Raw genomic sequence first — 23171 nt, 5'->3', positions numbered from 1 at the left:
ATAAAAAAAAAAAAGAAATTAGATTCAGTGATATCCCCCACCCTCTCTCTGATCTCCTCCTTTCTCTATCTAGTGAGGGGGTGTAAGATGAATGGTAGGAAAGAGAAGAACCCACAAAGTAGCAAAGACCAGCTACAGCAATATAGTAAAAATGACTGAATCATCACAAGAAATATATTTTACACTTTTATGTCTTTCTTTATATTTCACCTTGTTTTATCATATATATAGATGATCTTGTTATATATTAAAATAAACTAAACCCCAAAAACATAGTAGTTATTTATAGAACCATGCTCATTATCAAATCCTTAATAATTGCTTAAAAGTGGAAGCAAGCCAAGTGTCCATCAATAGATATAAAGATAAACAAAATGTGATATATCTACATAATGATTTTTGACACAGGCTATGGCACTCCAGTATCAGATGAAATATATCAGCCACAAAATGGTATGTACTGAATGATTCCTTTGTACCAGACACCTAGAGAAGTCAAATATACAGAAAGACAGAGCAGTGGTTAGCAAGGGCTGGGGAGAATTAATGGTGAATTACTGTTTGAAAGATACTACTTTGGTTTTGTGAGATTAAGTGTTCTGGAGATGAAAATGGGAACAGCTGCACAACTCAAGTATACTTAATGCAATTTTTTAAATGCTCTATATGTCATATATTTAAATCCAATTTAATATTAATTAATTTAATTAAAGTAAATACAAAAAAATAAGAAAAGGTAGAAAAAAAGAAATGATATTATGCAAATATTTTCCCAAAAGGCATGAAACTGCAGCAAAACTTTGTTTAGGACAATGGTACTTTGTAAAATTTTAAGTAATGGGTAAATACAATTAGCTTACAATGTATCATTTCTAGAAAATTCTGCTCAATTCCTTCAGTTCACTCTTGACTTTGAGACACCATCCTAGATGTTTCCAAGGCAATTTAGTCCAACAAAATTACATGATGATCTTAATTTCAGTTAAATGTAATGATGGTTATTTCTAATACTAAGCTTTCCCTCACACTAAAATTAATCATTTTAATGGGAAGGGCTGTGTTCATATCACCAGTGTCTAAATTTAGCTTATTATGAGAATTAGGGAATTTTAAAAATCACCTCAGACATAGAGGTATCTCTCTGTTTCTCATTCTTACCGTGTTTTCTTTGGGGACCAATGGTCCTGTGTCCCTCAGTGGTCTCATACTGTCTGCCTGCTTGGCTGGTGGGACATTACACTTCTTTCTTTTTATTCTTGTTAGTTCCAGGGCATGTCTTTCCTTGGGAGTGGGTAGATCTAAGGTTAGACCCCACTAGGATCACAGAGGTGATGGCAACACCATAAGCTTACGGGACAGGCAAAGCCACGGTGCCTTTCTTCGATGCGCCTCTACCCTGACAAGTGACCCTACTGAGAAACCCCTCATCTCCCAGGGAGGGGCGAGGACAGACAGTGACATCACAATCACTTTGCTTGTCTTCAGATAATAGCTGGCAAAACCTTAGAGCTTAGTGACTAGCACATTCTTTTCTCCCTGATTTTGATTTCCTAGGAGTGGAAAGACCAGAAAAAGACAGAAGCTATCCCAGGGTTGGGACAAGGAACAATATGAACAGATAGTGACTCCTAAATATTTCTGTTCAGCTTACAAAATACGAATACATTTGGAAAGACAGAAAAATCACACAAAGTGTCATCCAACCATAACTTTTCACATGTTCATGTGTGTGAGCCTTTCTGTGGGTGACTTCTGTATGTGTTACTCTGCAGTGTGTATCACGATGACGATTTTCAAAATACACCTAGAATCTCACCACCTTCTGCTACACTGGTCTGACCCACTGACATTTCTCACTTGATTGATCAAAATAGTTTCTTAGCTAGCTTTCTATATTGTTCTCAGACAGCTAGGTTTTCCCTTCAGGGAGAAACATTCTCATGTCTCCCTTTATTCAGAGTTAAATCCAAGTCCTTGCCTCCCATGGAGAATGGATCAGTGCTCTGGAACTCTCTGTGCATCTCATCCCAATTACTCCTCTCCACGTACACACCACACTTGCTCCAAGCTCCTCCTTGGCCATACAAGTTCTGCCTTTTGCCTTGAGGGCTGTTCAGATTTTAGTGATCCATTTATCCAGAAACTGACATGGCCCATAACAACTTCTCAATGAATTGAATTATGGGTGTGCTTTTCAAATGGTCCCAGTTCCTGTGACTTCAGAGTTTTTAATCTTCTTTATCATTACATTAGACAACTTAAAATTATCTAAGTCACCTTTATAAATATAAATCATAGCATACAGTCAAGAGTTCCTGTTAGACTCAACTCTGACATGGTATCTGCTTTGCCCTAATTAACCAAGGCTGTATACAGCATAGGCATCAAATGTGCAGAGTGAGGGTTTGTGTGTGTGTGAGTGTGAGGTCTATGTTGTCTTTCATCTCCTTATTCCTTTCTGATTCTCCTATACCCTCCTCCCACTTCCAATGATAGGTTCTTTTTGCCTTTTGGCACCATGCAAGGCAACAGACCCATGCTTTCTTAGCGGTGGTCCTAAAACCCAGTTTTTGTCAGTAGCTTAGGAGAACTATACAGGAAAATCCTACACTTCCTTAAAAGGAAATTACTCACTAGCTGCAAAACAGTGCCAATGAAGGCAGCAACCTTTAATTCAGGGATGAGAGAGATATACCAAGAAACTAGGTGCTTAAGTGATCTGTTACAATAGTATTTCCTGCCCCTGTCTGGCTCCTCCCCTACAATAGTCACCTAATAACTTCAGACTGTTATACGACAGAGAAAAGAGAAATAAAATATGCTGTCCAGTTTAATAAGTGTATTTTAAGGAGTTTTTTTCTTTACAAAAGCTTGGTCTCACTCTAATACAGAGGGAACAGTAAATTTTTTTCTTTGAACTTATTAATGCAGTGACTTATACTGTTTCTGATATCAAACCATGTTTGCATTCCTGAAAAGAAAGCTATGTGATTGTGGCATACAATGTTATAAAAATGTAAATAAATTTCATCCATTGAATTAAAAAAGTTCACAATTAAGATCATGACTAGAGGTATAAAGTTTTTTTTTCTAAAACAATTTTTTTATTAGATATTTTCTTCATTTACATTTCAAATGCTATCCAGAAAGTCCTCTATACCCTTCACCCGCCCTGTTCCCTAACCAACCCACTCCCGCTACCTAGCCCTGGCATTCCTCCGTACTGGGGCATATAATCTTCACAAGACCAAGGGCCTCTCCTTCCAATGATGGCCGACTAGGCCGTCTTCTGCTACATATGCAGCTAGAGACAGGAGCTCAGGGGTACTAGTTAGTTCATATTGTTGTGAGGTATAAGTTTTTTGAAGTGTTGATTACCTATGCAATATTTTCCAAGGATAGTCCTAGTCAGAGAGATGAGTAGTCTTCAGGTCCATTGCATAAGAGTAAAAGACATATACAGTTTGAGTGCTAACCTTAAACATTCACAAACATAAAAAACCTTGTGTGCATGAGCCACAAATGCTTATTTCTGTTATTTGATAGCAACTCTTTCAATCTGAACTAAAATCTGAAGATAACAAATGAGTTCAACTAAGTTCCCAAATCAAAACAAAATGTTTTACTACATTAACCTAAAAGATTTTCATTTATTCAAGCTTTTAATTTTTCACTTATGAGCATTCAAACAGAGACTTCTAATAAATGGCAGAATCCTCATTTTTAAATGGTTTTACTAGAACATTAGAAAGATTGGCTGGAGAATAATGAGGATTCTCTGATTTATAATCTTCAAATGGTTAATTTAAAATTAAACAATCACTCATATATTTCTGGATTTTTCTCCCAAAAATTTTTGTTCTGTTTTGTTTTGTTTTGTTTTGTTTTGTTTTGTTTTGTTTTGTTTTGAGGTGAGGTTTCCTTCATGTATCCCAGCTTGACTTGAACTTGTTATAGAGTTAAGCATGAGCTTGGATTCCTGGTCCTCTGGACTACACCTTCAAAGTAGAGGGACTACTGATTTGTTCCCCAGGGTTTATAGAAAAGAAGAGTGCTCTAACTTCCTGCAGAGGCAGAGAAGGGGAGAGCAGGAGACAGGGAACATGCAACCCTATGGAACAGAGCAGCCTGCTTTAGTTCCATCTGAGACTTCCCATTAGCACGGAGCTTGGCAGTTCTGCCAGGTAAGATGGACCCTTTGCAGCTTGAATATGCAATAAATTTGAGATCTCTATATATTCTACGTACTAACTCTCTGACAAATGTTTAATTTATTGGTAAAGATCTTTTCCTATTCCCTAGCCTACATCTTTGCTTGATGATGGTAACCTTTGTTGTTTCTCTTAGGGGGCTGCAAACTCCTTCAGCTCCTTGGGTACATCCTCTAGCTCCTTCATTGGGGACCCTGAGCTCCATCTAATGGATGACTGTGAGCATCCACTTCTGTATTAGTCAAGCACTGGCAGAGCCTCTCAGGAGACAGCTATATCAGTCTCCTGTCAGCAAGCTCTTGTTGGCATCTGCAATAGTGTCTGGGTTTGGTGGTTGTTTATGGGATGCCTTAAGTCTCTACTCCAAACTTTGTCTCTGTAACTTCTTCCATGGGTATTTTGTCCTCCCTTCTAAGAAGGATAACAGTGTCCACACTTTAGTTTTCCTTCTTCTTGACTTTCATGTGTTTTGCAAATTGTATCTTGGGTATTCTGAGCTTCTGGGCTAATATCCACTTATCAGTGAGTGCATATCATGAGTGTTCTTTTGTGACTGGGTTACCTCACTCAGGATGATATCCTCCAGATCCATACATTTGTCTAAGAATTTCATGAATTCATTGTTTTTAATAGCTGAGTAGTACTCCATTGTGTAAATGTACCATATTTTCTGTATCCATTCCTTTGTTGAATGACATCTTGGTTCTTTCCAGCTTCTCGCTATTATAAATAAGGCTTCTTTGAACATAGTGGAGCATGTGTCCTTATTACAAGTTGTAGCATCTTCTGGGTATATGCCCAGGAGAGGTACTGCTGGATATTTTGGTAGAACTATGTCCAGTTTTCTGAGGAACCACCAGACTGATTTCCAGAGTGGTTGTACAAGCTTGCTGTCCCACAAGCAATGGAGGAGTGTTCCTCTTTCTCCACATCCTCACCAGCATCTGCTGTCAACTAAGTTATTGATCTTAGCCATTCTGACTGGTGTGAGGTGGAATCTTAGGGTTATTTTGATTTGCATTTCCCTGATGATTAAGGATGTTGAACATTTCTTTAGGTGCTTCTCAGCCATTCGATATTCCTCAGTTGAGAATTTTTTCTTTAGCTCTGTACCCCATTTTTAAAATACGGTTGTCTGGTTTTCTGGAGTCCAACTTCTTGAGTTCTTTGTATATATTGGATATTAGCCCCCTATCTGATTTAGGATTGGTAAAGATCTTTTCCCAGTCTGTTGGTTGCCGTTTTGTCTTATTGACAGTGTCCTTTGCCTTACAGAAGCTTTGCAATTTTATGAGGTCCCATTTGTCAATTCTTGATCTTAAAGCACAGGTCATTGCTATTCTTTTCAGGAATTTCCCCCCTGTACCCATATCTTGAGGCTCTTCCTCACTTTCTCCTCTATAAGTTTCAGTGTCTCTGGTGAAGTTTTATGTTAAGTTGATTGATCCACTTAGACTTGAGCTTTGCACAAGGAAATAAGAATGGATCGATTCACATCCTTCTACATGCTAACCACCAGTTGAGCCAGCACCATTTGTTGAAAATGCTGTCTTCTTTCTACTAGATGTTTTTAGCTCCCTTGTCAAAGATCAAGTGACAATAGGTGTGTGGGTTCATTTCTGGGTCTTCAATTCTTTTCCATTGATCTACCTCTCTGTCACTGTACCAGTATCATGCAGTTTTTATCACTATTGCTCTGTAGTACAGCTTGATGTCAGGCATGATGATTCTACAACAGGTTCTTTTATTGTTGAGAATAGTTTTTGCTATTCTAGGTTTTTTGTTATTTCAGATGAATTTGCAAATTGCCCTTTCTAACTCCTGAAGAATTGAGTTGGAATTTTGATGGGGATTGCATTGAATCTGTAGAATGCTTTTAGTAGCATAGCCATTTTTACTATATTAATTCTGCCAATTCATGAGTATGGGAGATCTTTCCATCTTCTGAGATCTTCTTTGATTTCTTTCTCCAGAGACTTGAAGTTCTTGTCATACAGATCTTTCACTTGCTTAGAGTCACACCACGATATTTTATATTATTTGTGACTATTGCAAAAGGTGTTGTTTCCTTAATTTCTTTCTCAGCCTGTTTATCCTTTGAGTAGAGAAAGGCCACTGATTTGTTTGAGTTAATTTTGTATACAGTTATTTCACTGAAGTTGTTTATCAGGTTTAGGAGTCCTCTGGTGGGAATTTTGGGCTCACTTATATATACTAGAATATCATCTGCAAATTTGTATTCCTTTGATCTCCTTTTGTTGTGTAATTACCCTGGCTAGGACTTTAAGTGTATATTAAATAGGTAGGGAGAGAGTGGGCAGCCTTGTCTAGTCCCTGATTTTAGTGGGATTGCTTCAAGTTTTTCTCCATTTATTTTGATGTTGGCTACTGGTTTACTGTATATTGACTTTATTATGTTTAGATATGGGCCTTGAATTCCTGATCTTTCCATGACTTTATCATGAAGGGCTGTTGGATTTTGTCAAATGCTTTCTCAGCATCTAATGAGATGATCATCTGGTTTTTGTCTTTGAGTTTGTTTATATAGTGGATTATGTTGATGGATTTTTCTATATTGAACCATCCCTGCATCTCTGGGATGAAGTCTACTTGATCATGATGGATGATCATTTTGTTGTGTTCTTGGATTCGGTTTGCGAGAATTTTATTGAGTATTTTTGCATTGATATTCATAAGAAAAATTGGCCTGAAATTCCCCTTTTTTGTTGGGTCTTTGTGTGGTTTAGTATCAGAGTAATTGTGGGTTCATAGAACGAATTGGGTAGAGTACCTTCTGTTCCTATTTTGTGGAATAGTTTGAGGAGTATTGGAATTAGGTCTTCTTTGAAGGTCTGATAGAACTCTGCATTAAACCCATTAAACCCCATTAAATCAGGTCCTGGGCTCTTTTTGGTTGGGAGACTATTAATGACTGTTTCTATTTCTTTAGAGGACATGGGTCTGTGTAGATTGTTAATCTGATCATGATTTAACTCTGGTACCTGGTATCTGTCTGGAAAATTGTTCATTTCATCCAGGTTGTCCAGTTATTTTGAGTATAGGCTTTTATAGTAGGATCTGATGATTTTTTTGGATTTCCTCAGATTCTGTTATGTCTCCCTTTCTCATTTCTGATTTTCTTAATTAGGTTACTGTCCCTGTGCCCTCTAGTTAGTCTGGCTAAGGGTTTGTCTACCTTGTTGATTTTCTCAACAAACAGCTCCTGGTTTGGTTGCTTCTTTGTATAGTTGTTTTTTGTATTTATTTGGTTGATTTCAGCCCTGAGTTTGATTATTTCCTGCCATCTACTCCTCTTGGGTGAATTTGCTTCCTTTTGTTGTAGAGCTTTTAGGTGTGCTGTCAAGCTGCTCATGTATACTCTCTCCAGATTCTTTTTGGAGATACTCAGAACTATGAATTTTCTTCTTAGGACTGCATTCATTGTGTCCCGTAAGTTTGGGCATGTTGTGGTTTCATTTTCATTAAACTCTAAAAAGTCCTTAATTTCTTTCCTTATTTCTTCCTTGATCAAGTTATCACTGAGTAGAACATTGTTCGGCTTCCACGTGTATGTGGGCTTTCTCTTATGTTGTTATTGAAGATCAGCCTTAGTCCATGTGATCTGGTAGGATGCATGGGATTATTTCAATATTTTTGTATCTGTTGAGGCCTGTTTTGTGACCAAGTATATGATCAATTTTGGAGAAGGTACCATAAAGTGCTGAAAAAAAGTGTATATCCTTTTGTTTTAGGATAAAATGTTCTGTAGATATCAGTTAAATCCATTTGTTTCTTAACTTCTGTTAGTTTCACTGTGTCTCTGTTTAGTTTCTGTCTCCAGGATCTGTCCATTGACAAGAGAGGGGTGTTGAAGTCTCCCACTACTATTGTGTGAGGTGCAAAGTGCATTTTGAGCTTTACTAAAGTGTCTTTAATGAATGTGATTGCCTTTGCATTTGGAGCATAGATGTTCAGAATTGAGAGTTCATCTTGGTAAATTTTACCTTTGATGAGTATGAAGTGTCCCTCCTTATCTTTTTTGATAACTTTAGGTTGAAAGTCGACTTTATTTGATATTAGAATGGCTACTCCAGCTTGTTTCTTAGGACCATTTGCTTGGAAAATTGTTTTCCAGCCGTTTACTCTGAGGTCATGTCTGTCTTTGTCCCTGAGGTGGGTTTCCTGTATGCAGCAAAATGTTGAGTCTTGTTTATGTTTCCAGTCTGTTAGTCTCTGTCTTTTTATTGGGGAATTGAGTCCATTGATATAAAGGAAACGTTGTTGTTGCTTCCTGTTATTTTTGTTGTTAGAGTTGGAATTTTGTTCATGTGGCTATCTTCTTTTAGGTTTGTTGAAAGATTACTTTCTAGGGCGTAGTTTCCCTCCTTGTGTTGGAGTTTTCCCTTTTTTATCCTTTGAAGGGTTGGATTTATGGAAAGATATTGTATAAATTTGGTTTTGTCATGGAATATCTTGATTTCTCCATCTATGGCAGTTGAGTATTTTGCTCATTATAGTAGCCTGGGCTGGCATTTGTGCTCTCTTTTGGTCTGTATGACATCTGCCAAGGATCTCTGGCTTTCCTAGTCTCTGAGGAGAAGTCAGATGTGATTCTGATAGGTCTGCCTTTATATGTTACTTGACCTTTTTCCCTTACTGCTTTTAATATTCTGTCTTTATTTAGTGCATTTGCTGTTCTGATTATTATGTGTCGGGAGGAATTTCTTTTCTGATCCAAACTATTTGGAGTTCTGTAGGTTTCTTGTATGTTCATAGGCATCTTTCTTTAGGTTGGGGAAGTTTTCTTCTTTAATTTTGTTGAAGATATTTACTGGCCCATTAAGTTGGAAATCTTCCTAACTGTCTATACCTATTATCCTTAGGTTTCGTCTTCTCATTGTTCTGTGGATTTCCTGGATGTTTTGGGTTAGTATCTTTTTGCATTTTGCATTTTCTTTGACAGTTGTTTCAATGTTTTCTATGGAATCTTCTGCACCTGAGATTCTCTTTTCTATCTCTTGTATTCTGTTTGTTATGCTTGCATCTATGGCTCCTGACTTCTTTTCTAGGTTTTCTATCTCCAGAGTTGACTACCTTTGTGATTTCTTTATTGTTTCTACTTCCATTTTTAGATCCTGGATGATTTTGTTCAAATCTTTCAACTGTTTGAATGTGTTCTCCTGTATTTCTTTAAGGGAGTTATTTATGTCTGTCTTATAGTCCTCCATCATCATTATGAGAAATGAATTTATATCCATATCTTGCTTTTCTGGTGTGATGACGTATCCAGGACCTGCTATGGTGGGAGAGCTTGGTTCTGATGATGCCAAGTAACCTTGGTTTCTGTTGCTTCTGTTTTTATGCTTTCCTCCCGCCATTTGATTTACTCAAGAGCTCCCTGCCCTCGATATATCTGATTGGAGCCTGTCCTTCCTGTAATCTCAGTTGTGTCAGAACATCTCAGTGTCCAGCTTTCTTTTTTATCCTGTGATTCTGGGATCATGTGATGCTGAGATTCTGGGTGTGTCAGAATTCTTGGCAGTCAAGCTTCCTCTGAGACCCTGAGATCCTGGTGTGACCAAGCTCCTGGGTTCCTGGGCTCCTAAGATCCTGAGCATGTTAGAGCACCTGGAAGTGTTACCTCCTCTGGGAACTGTGGGGCTGTCCGATGAGTTATAAACAAAGGTATACCAGCACCGCAGAAGGAACCTGAGCCACTGATCAGGCAGAGTCCCTGTTTCTGTGCTCCACCTGTCCCTGGCACCCCTGGTTCTGTTAGAACTGATTTTGTGTTCCATATACCAGTGATCCTTAGATCCTGGGCGTGCTAGGGTGCCTGTCGGGTGGAAAGTCCTCTGGAGACCGTGGGACTGCCCGTTGAGTTTGGGCCCAAGGTGGCCCAGTGTTGGTGCTAACTGGAAGGAACCCCACATCTTTTTTCATTCTTTCTTCTTCTTGATTTATTTTATTTTATGTATATTAATACACTGTAGCTGTCTCAGACACACCAGAAGAAGGCATCAGATCTTATTACAGATGGTTGTGAGCAACCATGTGGTTGTGCTGCAAATTGAACTCAGGACCTCTGGAAGAGCAGTCAGTGCTCTCAACCTCTGAGCCATCTCTCCAGCCCTTCTATTTTCATTCTTTCACATGCAAGTATCAGGTTTGACCAATGCCATTGTTGAAGATGCTGTTTTTATTCCAATGAGTATTTTTGGCTTCCTTGTTAAAAAATAGAAAGGAAGAAACAAAGGAAGGAAAGAAGGAAGGAAGGAAGGAAGGAAGGAAGGAAGGAAGGAAGGAAGGAAGGAAGGAATCTGGTGTCTGTGTGTATATGGAGTTCTGTCTGGGTCTTTAATTCCATTTCATTAATCAATCTGACTGTTATCATGCCAATTCCCTGCTGTTTTCCTGACTATTACTCAGTGGCACAACTTGAAATCTGGGATACTGATACCCCTAGCAGTTATGTTATTTTATTAATAAGATTCTTTTACCTACCTACCTATTCCATTTTTTCTTTTGTTCGTGTGTGTGTGTTTGTGTGCTCTTCTATGTGAGGTTTTCAAAATTTTTTCAGTTTCTGTGTGGAATTGTGTAGGGATTTTGATAGGCATTTGATAGGGATTTGATTTGTAGACTGCTTTTGGTAGGATGGCCTTTTTCACAGTATTGCTCCTATTGACCCATGAACATGGCAGATCCTCTTAGTTTTCTGATGGCTTCTACAGTGTTGTAAATAATAACAGTGTTTTTATAATAAAGGTCATTCACTTGCTTGGTTGGAGTTACTCCTAGATAGACATTTTTGTTTTGTTTTGTTTTGTTTTTTGTTTTTTGTTTTCTTCAAGACAGGGTTTCTCTGTGTAGCCCTTGCTGTCCTGGGACTCACTCTGTAGACCAGGCTGGCCTCGAACTCAGAAATTCACCAGCATCTGCCTCCCAAGTGCTGGGATTAAAGGTGTGCACCACCACGCCTGGCCTAGATACATTTTTTGATGCTATTGTGAAAGGTATTGTTTCTCTGATATTTTCCCAATATGCTTATCATTTGTATATAAGCATAAGTGAAATAAACCCTTCTCTTTTGTTTAATAAATGAACACCCAGAAATGACTCCCGTGTTGATTTAGGGGACTTCCTATGGGACAGGTGCTTCACAGGAACAGGATATAGTAGGAAACAGTGATAACTGATGCTCAAAAAGAAAGATAGAAAAGAAGGAATAAACAAGAAGAATACATAGCCTCCTGTTACAGAGGAGATAATAAGCTAACTTAGTTGAAATATTTGACCTATCCTATCTAAAGATAAAAGATCCTATCTAAAAGATAAAAAAATCCTAACTTTTAGTAAGAAAAAATAACTCTTCCACCATTCAGAGGAGGTTTATTGTGAAACTCACCCTCCCACACACACACATTAAAATTCTAACCCTTAGGAACTGGAGGGAAGGTTCAGTGTGTAAAGCATTTGCCACGTAAGACCTGAGTTTGGAGCCCAGGAATTCAGTAAAACCTAGGTAGGGATGGTGTTGTTTGTAATCCAAGCAGGCGGGAAGTGGACTATTTAGACTAGATAGAGCATAGGGCTCTGGGTGTGATAAAAGATGCTACCTCAAAATATAAGAGCACTCAAGGAAAATACGAGATCACAATATCTGGCTTCTAAATGCACTTACATGCATGTAAATATGCAGTTACACTCACATATTTGGCCCCACATGTACACATACACAAGCATGCACACAGTCCAAATTTCTCCATAAATTAATACTGACTTATTGTTTCTGAGTTCTATATCACCCCTAGGTTTTCCCAGTTGGCCTTGTGAATTTTTTCTTCCACAAATCCTTGTTAGGCTTGGAGGTGCCATAGTAGCTCACTACAGCTCATAGACCAACTGGAAAAGGACAACTTTAAGTTCATCGTCTGGAGGATATAATATAGATTAGCCTGGGTGTTATTTGTCAATCAATTTATATAAATCTCAATATTGAATTTAAAATTTTTAATCAAAGGAACAAGTCAGGGAAAAGATCAAAGAAAGAAGAGAATTGAAATTAGAAATCCCTTTAAAGCTAAAATGACAATGTCTTCATGAGTTAATATTAATCCTTTAATTATAAATTTCAAAGGTCTGAGTAGTTTCTATTACCTTAGCTTTGGGTAATTATGCCATATGAGGAATTTCTTAAATTTGAAAAAGATGTTGAATTGTTGCTCAGAATCTTTTAATGACTTTAGTCTGGCAGATTTCCAGAGTAATCCTTCAGATATCATTTAAAATTATGGACTGGAAACCTTAGCTGGTAAATGCATGTCAAATTCATAAGAGCTTTTCATTTTGTATACTGCAGAAAATCATGACAATATATCTTAGAATATCAAAATGTTAAGTTTAAGACAATTATCTATAGGTGAGAACTTACAAAGGTCGAGACAGGTATACTAGACTGAATACAAATGAAAGCATTTGTGAGCTGGGCGTGGTGGCGCACGCCTTTAATCCCAGCACTCGGGAGGCAGAGGCAGGCGGATTTCTGAGTTCGAGGCCAGCCTGGTCTACAAAGTGAGTTCCAGGACAGCCAGGGCTATACAGAGAAACCCTGTCTCGAAAAACCAAAAAAAAAAAAAAAAAAAAAAAAAAAGAAAGCATTTGTGTACCATGTAACTAAAAGGCATGTAACAAGAATATTTGCCACAACTATAAGATTTTTATCACTAAAAATAGGAGTTTGTATATGTTCATGAAAAAAATAGGGAAGAGAAACTGCCAAAGAAGCTCCAACCTGCAATTTTATAGAAAATGAAAAATATATACCACAAATCTAGTATAAATATTCAGTCTGTTGACAATAACCACCTTTCACAAAAATATAGAAAATTATAGGAAATATAAATAATGCTAAGGGCATATTAAGCAACAGCAAATGCCCCACAGGAGAAATGAAAAGTAAGCTAAGCTTACTGAAATGCAACAGGACTTCACGATTTTATGGAAATTTTAATTAAGGAGAAAGAAAAATTGGAAGTGTTGATAAAAATTTGTGGATATGCTAATATCTGTATTAAAAAATTGAAAGCCGAAATATCTCAAAGTTAAACAACACAATCAATTATGCCAGGTTCACAAATAAAATACCATAAAACAAATTTTTATTTTAAAGAATTCAAAAGGCAAATAAAATATCTTTAGCATAATTTGTAGAACAGGAAGAGACAAAACCTCAAAACCTCTGATCTCAGGCAGCTAATCTGGACTATGTAATTTCCACAGATGTTAAGCTGCTCTCACGGGTTAGAATCCAGGAGGGCAGTGACAGGAGCTTCCCACAATTCTTTATTCTTCATATTTTCTAAACATCCTTTTTTAAAAGAATGGTTACTTTTAAGTAGCACAATAGTTTTTTTCTTAATGGACATGAAAGTCACTTACCATCAGCATACAGTATTGCTCTATCCAAAGGGTCATACAGCATGGACTTTATTGCAATTCTGCTTGAAAAGAATTTTTAAAGTGTAAAAGCAGCAGCCCTCACTTTGCAAATGTCAATCATGTATTCTCCTGGATACTCTACTTCAAGGACTTGACCTTGTGGAAGCACTTCATGTTTTCCAAAACTCAAGGCCACTGAAGAGATCATTTTGGTCGAAATCACTGCTGACAGGTAGGTAGGATCTGGACTCCGTATGTTCTAACCCTCACATTATGCTACTGTGGGGAGTCAGGCTTAGATGCAAGACTACTCAGATTGCTTATTATTCCAATGTTGTTGTCTTCTCCTTGAACCTAAATTTACTCTCAACTATAAGACCTTGATTTTGACTAGATTTTGAGCTGCTAGCAAATATATGAACTTCCATGCATATGTACACATGTAGTTGTGTGTGGTATGTGCATACGTGTGAGGGCCATGCCCATGTGCATGTGCTTAAGGCAGAGGACAGCACTGGTGTCCTGTCTTATCACTGTATTATTCCTCTCAGACAGTGCCTTTCACTGACTCTAAGTCAGCCATTATAGTCTGGCAGTCTAATCAGTGAGCCGAGCTCAGCCACATTTCTCTGCTCTGCAATGTTGAAGTTAGAGGTCTGAATGACTGTACCTGACCTTTTAGGGAGAGGTTGAGATCTGAGCTCAGGTTCTCATGTTTGTGTAACCTTTATAATCTACTGAGAAGAATTTAGCAACTTTGCAGAATGATTAACAAGTAAACTTTAAGCTTATTAGTTCTGATTTAAATTTTCAAAGAAGAAATTCAAATGTTTATTAAATCATAGAGAAATATCAAAATTATGTCTAAAATGTGCTTTATGTTTAACTTATTTAAGTAGTATGGAAGAAATTATTTGAGACACAAATGAATATTTGAATACAAAGATAAATTTTGCCCTATTCAAAGTATCTATAATGGATTAAAATCAAATTTGGATGAGTTATAATTTATTTATACATACTGTCATACACTAAGGCTATACTGAAGTCTTTGATTCACTCACATAACATTTAATGAATATCTTTTGTGAAAAGCACTATATTTGATCCTAAAGCTTTAAAAAGTAATGTTCCACAAGGTATGCTTTGGACTTAGTCCAGGCAATTTTTCCAGTTGAAACTGCTAATTTTTTGTTTTTACTAATTAAGTAAAACACTTCTCAGTATGAAATACAAATAATTCAGTACCAAGATACTCGCACTGGATGTTACCATAGGCTTTGAAAGAGTACAGGGGCTGTCTGCACAGGTCCTGCATTTGCCCCTTCTCCCGACTGCTGACTTTTTTGCCCATGATCCCCAACATGCTAGAGAACCTCTTCAGTGCCTTTCCTCCATCTTGTTTGAATGACTGTCCTCACTTCAGTTTTCCTGTCTGACTCACACTCTCAGCCCATTTTAGGAACCCCATTCTTCCACACTCACCCTTCTCCACTGCTATGGATAAGAGCCTCCCTTCAGTAGTCCCATGCATCTTACTTCCATACTTCTTGAAACTCCTGACAGAAGTAGACTATATGATTCTGCATCATACATTATTTTCTACCTATAAGTTCATTTTAAGTTTCATCATGGAATTTTTATCTTTATCAAAGCTCCTCTGCTTCTCCTGTGAGTGGCAGGCATGTCTCTTGTCCCTCATACAATGTACACTAGTGTGGAGTGTCCAGCAGGTGCCAGGGTTCTCTAGCATCTATGGTACGGGACTGAACTGAACAAGGTTCTGTGCTCCTGGAACGTACACTCTGGCAGGTTAGATGGAATAGAGAATAAACAAGCAACACAAATGCAAGTGTGGTTATGCCATGAGATGAGCTCGGAAGACATTATAAAAGAGGAGGTTAAACTGAATCAGCCTGTAGATAAAGAATGTGGGGAAGGACTTTCCAAGGAAGGCAGCAGGAGGAGGAGAAGTCTAGCTGTTAGAGAACTGTACAACATTATGAGCAGAAGGACCTAGAAGCAGGGGAGAGTGGCCTACTCCAGGAACAGCCTGGCATCTCATGCTTCTTCCCCTTGTAGCCAAGGTCTGCGGTGGGGTGACCCTCAGCTTCATGTCCTGCTGTTGCCAGAGGGCCTGCCATCAGTCATCATTTGCCAGTCTCCAGCTTGGATTATCTCCAGTAGTCCCCTCTCCCCTGCTTCAAAATGCTCCCGATATGGTCAGTGTAAAAAGACACTCTGCTTTGACTCCGCCTGCTCTTTGAAAGTCTAACTTCCTGATTCAATGTCCGAGTTTCCTAGTCAACAGAGATCTCCCTCATCTACAAGGCCCCACTCAACTTTGGCAATGTGGTTTGCGTCTACACTATCATTTCAGTATGCTGTCCAAGATCATCAGGGACTTCTCAGTTCCAAACCCAGTGACCTCTCCTCAACCCTCATTCTTCCTGACTTTCTGTCACATTCTTGACAGGCCTGCTTTGCAAAGATTCTTTTTCTGTATTTCATGAAAATAAATTCTGCAGAGTTCTTATACCTTGATGACCCTTCTTTGACATTTACCTCCCAACCTCTGAAATGTTTGTGCCCCCCACCTCACTGTCCGTATGCCTGCCTGCCTCTCCTTCTCTCTTCTTCCTCACCTTCTTATTAGCAGTCTCACTCCCAAGGTGGGAAGCCAAGGCATTCTCTGTAGTCAACTGCTAGGTCTGTTTCCTCCGAGCCTGCCTTTGTTCAGGTGCCCAGAAATAGCCTTTCAACAGCAAGTGAACACCACAGCTCACGCCCAGGCTCCCTCTCAATCCAGCACACTGCTAACAGAATTCATATGCTCCCCCTCAGCCGCGAGTCTTCTTCCACGTTTGTAAATGATTAGGGTTAAGGTGCCTTTAATGAGACTCACAGTGCCTGCTCTGCAGTGACTCGCAAGCATGTCGTTTCTGCTCTGTTGCCACACTCTGCTCCCTCATAAACACCTGACAAGCCCTCCAGAGTCTCCTCTGGGCTAGACCAGTTCCCTTCAACCCTTCTATCTTCTGCTATGCCATCAGAAGGCTGCGGACAGATGGATTCTCCTAACGGCCCCCAGCTCCTGACACTTCATTCCTTAGCATCTTCAGTGGCTTCCTGCCACTTATTCCAGGTAGTAGAGCCCCGAGCTCCAGGAGCCATACATAGTCTAGCCTTACCAACCCGCCTCCTGGGACCCGCCTGTATAGCATGGGCACGGTATTGTTTTCTCCTGAATTTGTGTTTTCTGTGTCTTAGAATGCCATGCTCCATATATACTTGTCAAGAGTTCCTCAGTTCACTCATGGCTAATTTAAATCGCGTCAGTTCTTGTTAACTGTTCTTGATCTCAACAGAAACCAATTTCCTCTAATTTTGCATTTCCCTTTATACTACATCTGCATGTATTTCTGCCTTATTGTCTGCTATTTCATAATCCTTTAAGATGATCATTTTGAGGATAATGTCCACAGCTCTTTTTACCTCAGTATGCTCTAAGTTACTCTCCAGCAACCACTTGACAGTCTACTGCCTCAGTGCTCAGCTGACTGCGTGAGGGCAGCATTAGGATCCGAACTGTTTTGATGGCAGGCTCACCAGCCTCCCACATACCTGTTACAAGGCACCTCAGCCTGACTAGATCCTGCAAGGCCTGCCTCTTGCTCTCATGCTCTTCTTTTTAGCAAAGAGTGATTCCATCTGTCTACAGGCTTCACCATGACTGCCCTAGGCTTGCTGTCTTTGCTCTCTTACATATAAACTAACAGTAAATCCTGTCAGCTCTATCTTTCAAACATACCCTGCTCAACTCAAAAAAGAACATATGCAGCTGCTGCTCTAATTCCCTCTTCATGTCTGTTGTAATTATTGTAGTTCTTCATTGCTGGTGTTCCCCTTCCTCCTTTGCCCTCTTGCTAGTCCATTTTCTTCATGGAGAGATTCCACTTCACACAGTGATAAGTCAGATCACACCACTGCTCTGTTCAAGCATGCAAGCGTCCTCAACTCATAGTCACAGAAAAGCCATGGCAACCTCAGGACCTGTGCTGGGGCCCTGGGGCCTCCTCTCTGGATTCTTCTTGGCCACATTTGCAGCCACACCAGGGCCCTCCCTTGTTCTCTGAGAAGCCAAGCAGACTTTCAGCCCTTTAGAGCACCCTTACTACTTAGTTGTGAGTTCAGAGCTCTTCTGCTAAGGGCAAAGTATGTTCCAATCTGACTTCCACATGAATTAGGGCACTAAGGCAATGGCCCAGGCTCACAGTCTATGAGATCTATGCAGTTCTGCCTAGAGAGACGGTGTGCAGTCTTTCGGGGCTCAACATTACTTGAAAAAGAAAAGAAAAAGGAAAGGAGAAGTAGAGTTGAGCAGAATTAGATGAATCTTAAATTACTCATTATACGTTTTATACAGCCTGGCATTAATAAAAGAGCTCAGGGAACAATTATAGCTGCTATGATGAACAACAATTCACTTTTAGTACCTGATAAATATCTAAATTTTTAAAAAGAACATTCAAGATTGCAACTTGAATATAATCCAAGCTAAATGTGTAAATATTATCTTGATATTTATTTATGAACTTATTTGTACTAAAATAATAACCTAGAAAAATACATCGTCACTATGTTAGTGTTATTAAAGAGAGACTATGAAGTCTAAAAATGACTACTAGACAACAGTTTAGGGGAAATGTACAACTCATTCTAAGCCTAAGAAAATTCAGAGCTACAGCCCAAATATCCCTAGAGTACATGGTATGTGACAGTGTTCAAGACTGTTCTATCACTGTATTGAATTCCTATGAAAGGAATCTCTCCATAAAAGCCAACAGAAAGTTAAGCAGTTCCTTCTAGCATTTTAGCAGTGCTGAAGACGCAGCACAAGATTCAAACTGCTCCTCTAAGTCTAAAGAGTGCACCCCACGCCCACCACCTTTCAAAGATGAACACCAGAGCAGGGACAGTGGGCTTTAAATCCGCACTGTAGCCTAACCACAGTCCTCCCAGACACTCCTCACCTTCTCCAGAGTCATCTCGGTCTCAGCAGCGTGTGTCTTTTTCAGCTCCATTTTCACCCTCTCTGACTCAGCCTTCAGCTTCTTGACAGCAGTCTCATGGTCCTTTGCAGCTCTCTGCTTTTCTTCTTCCCGAAGAAGACCGAGTTCTATCAACTGCTGTTTCCGCTGAGAGTTCACACTAATCAGCTCTTCCCTCAGCTTATGAACCTGGGCCTCCATGTCAGCAATAACCTAGTATGGAGAAATGGACAGAGATAAAAACAGGGAAGTCACAAAGGAACAACTCCACAGGCCAACGAATACACACGTTAACTGTCCACTGGTCCTACACGTCCCCACCCAGGGCCTTTGTTGCTGTCTGTGTCCTTCAATCCTGGTCCCACCTAGAGCTAAATGCCATATGGGGAGGAACATTTTCCCATGACCGCCATCACACTGCCTAGCTTTACCTGGTCAGAATACATACGCTGTGGTATTGTGAGTATTCCTCGGAAGCTGCCTTTTCAATATTCAACATCAAGTTCTTAGAATTCACGGAATGTCCTCACCTGGGTTTTTGTTTTCCTATCACTGATTTTGTTATGTCCTCTATTTGCTTGGTCTCTTTTGTATTCTTTCTTCCAATTCCTTATTTTGAATAGCTAACTAATTTTTATCCCTTCTTTCCTGATTTATACATTTGAAATTATATCCCATCTGTTAACTATAAATATATAGTTTTTATGATCATTTAGTTCTAGAAACATTTAACTTCTTTCTGTTTGACTTGTGAATCATTCAGACGGATGCTGCTTAGCTCTACGATTCATAGAATCTAAGTTTCGTAAGGCAGCTGCAGCAAAGTACCAAAAAGTAGATGGTTTAAAAGAACACTGATGTGAGGCTGGAGGGAGGCTCAGCAGTGAAGAGCACTTTGCTGCCCATGTAGAGAATGCAGCTTTACTTCCCAGCACCCACGTGGCAGCGTACAACCATTCATAACTCTAGCCAGAAGGGCATCGAGTGTCCTTCTATGGCCTCTGTGGATAGCAGGCCTGCACACAGTGTGCACATATATATGTAGGCAAAACTCATACATATAAGTACACCTTTGAAATATTAGAGGGCTATATCCTCTCACAGGTCTGAGTTCTAGAAACCTCAAAACCAAGTGCTGTGTGAGCTGGTTGCTTCTGGGGTTCTCAAACGACCATCCCAGTCATGTTCCTTAGATTCTGGTATCTGCTGTCCACAGCTGGAAGTCCCTGGTGTGTACACACAGCATCCCAGTCTCTTTCTCCACATTGCTGGGGCTTCTCTTTCTGGATGTTTCAGAAGGGCACTGATCACATTAGGGTCATGGATATAGACTCTCTTAGGGATATATACTGTATTATATCTTCCACTTCTAAGAATTGAGATTGTTTAATGAAAAGCAATGTTGTCAAATTTTTTAATTCTTCATGAAAGAAGGCTAAGAAATTGGTCTAAAATTTCTACATGTTGAGTGCTTCATTCTATGAATGTCCATTAGAGCAAATATTTATGTTGAAGTCTAAAACCTACTGATAACATTAAGTGTAAGCTATCAGCTAGCAATGCACACTGAAATCTCTCCCTGTGCTGACAGATTTGCCTGGTTCTCTAGGTTACGTTCCATTGACATATTTTGAGGTGATAAGGACCATATCTTGTTCACTGGGGTTTTGTTATCAAGGTGATGCTCATGTGCTCTTATTAAATCATTGCCCTTCTCGCCTCCAGCACCAGTCAGCCATCAAGCCACCTGCACCTGGGGTTCATACTGGGGTTCACAGCACGAGCAGCAGCAGAGGGTAGAGGGTGGAGTGTTTGCTTTCTATACTTTATTTTTTTACTTTAAAGCTTTCTGCAACTTCAACTTTTAGACATATATTATAAACAGCATGTTGACTTTTAATTTTCTCTTAAAATCTTACCAATATTTATCTTTAAATGGGACATTTAGTTTAATTAGTTTACATATACCTAAGTATTTGCCTTATTTTGTAAAGTATTTTTGTGCCAGTTATACTATATTTTTTACATTTTACACTTTCTCCATTTTGTCTTTGTATAAACCAATCCATTGTTTTCTTCCATCACCTTCCCTGGCATATCTCACCTGGAAGTCATGTACTGCATTCCCTGTCTGTCCTCGAAGTGGGACGAGGCCTGGTCCCTCACTTCTCTGCCCTCACATAACCAGCACCCTGTTGCCCTCCATGGCATGTTTTAAGTTCTTTCAAAGAGGTTCATCTCAAACTCTTGCAGCATTTACTGATCTGAAAGCCTCTTTCTGGGTGGGACTGAAAGGTGGCTGTTAGCCCTTTGAAGGGACTTTGATTCACCTCTGCCTGCTTCCTAGGTTTGCTCTTTGTCCCCAGTGTTCATTGGGGTCTTTATTTTTCCTTAAGTGTCCACATGCCTTGTGACTTTGCGTAGACTTGTCATTGTCTAAATCTTTGTGGAATCTTTGACAAATACTGCAAGTATTTCAGTGAACGTGGCTCTTTTCTCTGTTCCATGCTATAGAGAACCTAGAGTACCATCCTTCTCAGAATACTGACTACACAGCTTCACTTAGATTTTCTGTTCTTCTGTCTCTCTTAAAACCTTTCATACTCCTCATGTGTCAGTCACCTTAGAAGAACTGGCTTGTATCTCTGAATTTTTCAGTGGTAGATAGACACTGTTAAAAATAAATATAATCAACTTTTTTTCATTTCTGAACAGGGCAACATGTAATCTAGACTAAACTTGAACTCATTATGTATTCTAGGCTGCCCTGAACTTCTAATCTTCCTGCCTCTGCCTTCTAAGAACTTGCATTACAGACAAGGTCTAACACACTTGCCTTAAGATGTCGGATTTCTGTTTCTGGTTCACTGATATCCAACCCAGCTACAAACTATGGGCATGGCACCAAATTTATGCGTGTTGATGGTCTAAGTGATTCCCTACCCAAAAGGCCCAGACTCTCATGCCTGTGTCTCATGAGAGTAGGAAAAACCCAAAACCAATACCCCCCCCCCACTACCCCATTTAAAACCTACTCTCACAGTGAAGCTTCCTTTCATTCCGTGTTTGCTCTCCGACGATCCTAAATAATGTAACAGTGTATGGATACAGGAAAATGTCTTTTTAAAAAAGTATGCAGCATTTTTAGTGCTTTGCAGAATGAAAGTTGACCAGGGGACCTGGCTTGCCACTACACCAGATGAACGCTGGTTCAAGCCCCTGCAGTGAGTGGCCTGTGTCATGTCTATACTTCTGCCCCACTGACCCACATGCATGTTTCTGCCCTGGTCCTATGCTCTTTCTGTTACTCTGGCTCCACAATGTACCTTGAAATCAAGCAGAGTGAAAGTTCTAGTTTTATTTAGTTTTGTCTAGCAGTGCTGTGGCTGCCCCATCTTTTGTGGTTCCAATTAAATTATAAAATGGGAAAGGAGAATATGACCAAAGGATATTATATATGTATATTTATGAAAATAAAATAATAAAGAGAAAATTATGTAAAACATAAAGGTAAAAGTAAAGAAAACATTTAATTTCTACTACTAGTCATAAATGCAACATTTCTCAAATTAGTAACTGTTTTGTTTATGACATCATAGTTAAAATTCATTGCAAAATTCAGTATTCCTCTGACTGGAAAACCCAAAAGCAACATCAGTACAAAATATTATTACCATACTAAGAAAAAGTAGAAAGCTAGGGATAGCAAGATGGCTTGGTGGATAAAGTGCTTGTTGCACAGGCCTGATGTTCTGAGTTTAATTCCCAGAACCCATGTAGTAGAAAGAGATAATCAACACCTAAACTGTCCTCTGACCCCACAGGCAGATTGTAGCATAGGTGTGCTTAAATATATACACCGGACACTCAGAGACCCAAAAATTTAAAAAAGGAGAAAGAGGAAGGAGGATGAGGAGGATGAGGATGAGGAGGAGGAGGAGGAGGAAAGCAGAAACAGCAGAAGAACAAGAACAAGCAGCTGCTGCAGCTCTGTAAAAGCAGAGACTGGAAAGGACTACTACAAACCAGGATCTTCTGGATGTGACCTGGCCATGACGTGTGTGCGCGCACAGCAGCTGTGCTTTCTTGAACAAGATCTGCACAAATCCGGCAATCAACATTCCATCAAGGAAGCTTAAGTGCTTTGGTAGCTGATGGCTGCTGGGGAAGGGAGGTTTTGTTTTCTTCATGGGCATGGCTCCTTGTAGGTTGCCTGGCCTCCAATGGATGGCTCTATACCCAAGTGCACATGTGCAGGACTAACTGAGATCAGTTTGTTATTACAAGAAAAAATGAGGACATGGAGTTGGGAAGGGGGTGTGGAGAAGGGTCTGAGAGGAATTGGAGGGAGGGAATGGGGTGGGATATGATCAAATATATACGTGTGTGTGTGTTTGTATGTGTGTGTGTATGTGTGTGTGTGTGTGTGTGTGTGAGAGAGAGAGAGAGAGAGAGAGAGAGAGAGAGA

General features: G+C 39.4%; 1 protein-coding gene across 3 annotated transcripts in view; it reads right to left on the bottom strand.

Moving 5' to 3' along the window:
• Cep112 (centrosomal protein 112) overlaps positions 1-23171 on the bottom strand; it is a 370253-nt gene that overhangs the window by 168964 nt on the left and 178118 nt on the right. The window contains exon 17 of one of the 3 annotated variants that reach the window (XM_029484236.1): positions 18686-18916. In XM_029484236.1, coding sequence (XP_029340096.1) covers positions 18686-18916 — 231 coding nt within the window. Of the gene's footprint in view, positions 1-1158; positions 1427-18685; positions 18917-23171 lie in introns of those variants that run through there. The other 2 variants (XM_029484234.1, XM_029484235.1) reach the window with 2 other exon arrangements.

Source organism: Mus caroli, chromosome 11 (assembly GCF_900094665.2).
Source record: "Mus caroli chromosome 11, CAROLI_EIJ_v1.1, whole genome shotgun sequence".
NCBI classification, from domain to species: Eukaryota; Metazoa; Chordata; class Mammalia; order Rodentia; family Muridae; genus Mus; species Mus caroli.
The sequence above is the reverse complement of the archived record's forward strand: the minus strand, read 5'-3'. Positions and strand labels throughout refer to the sequence as shown.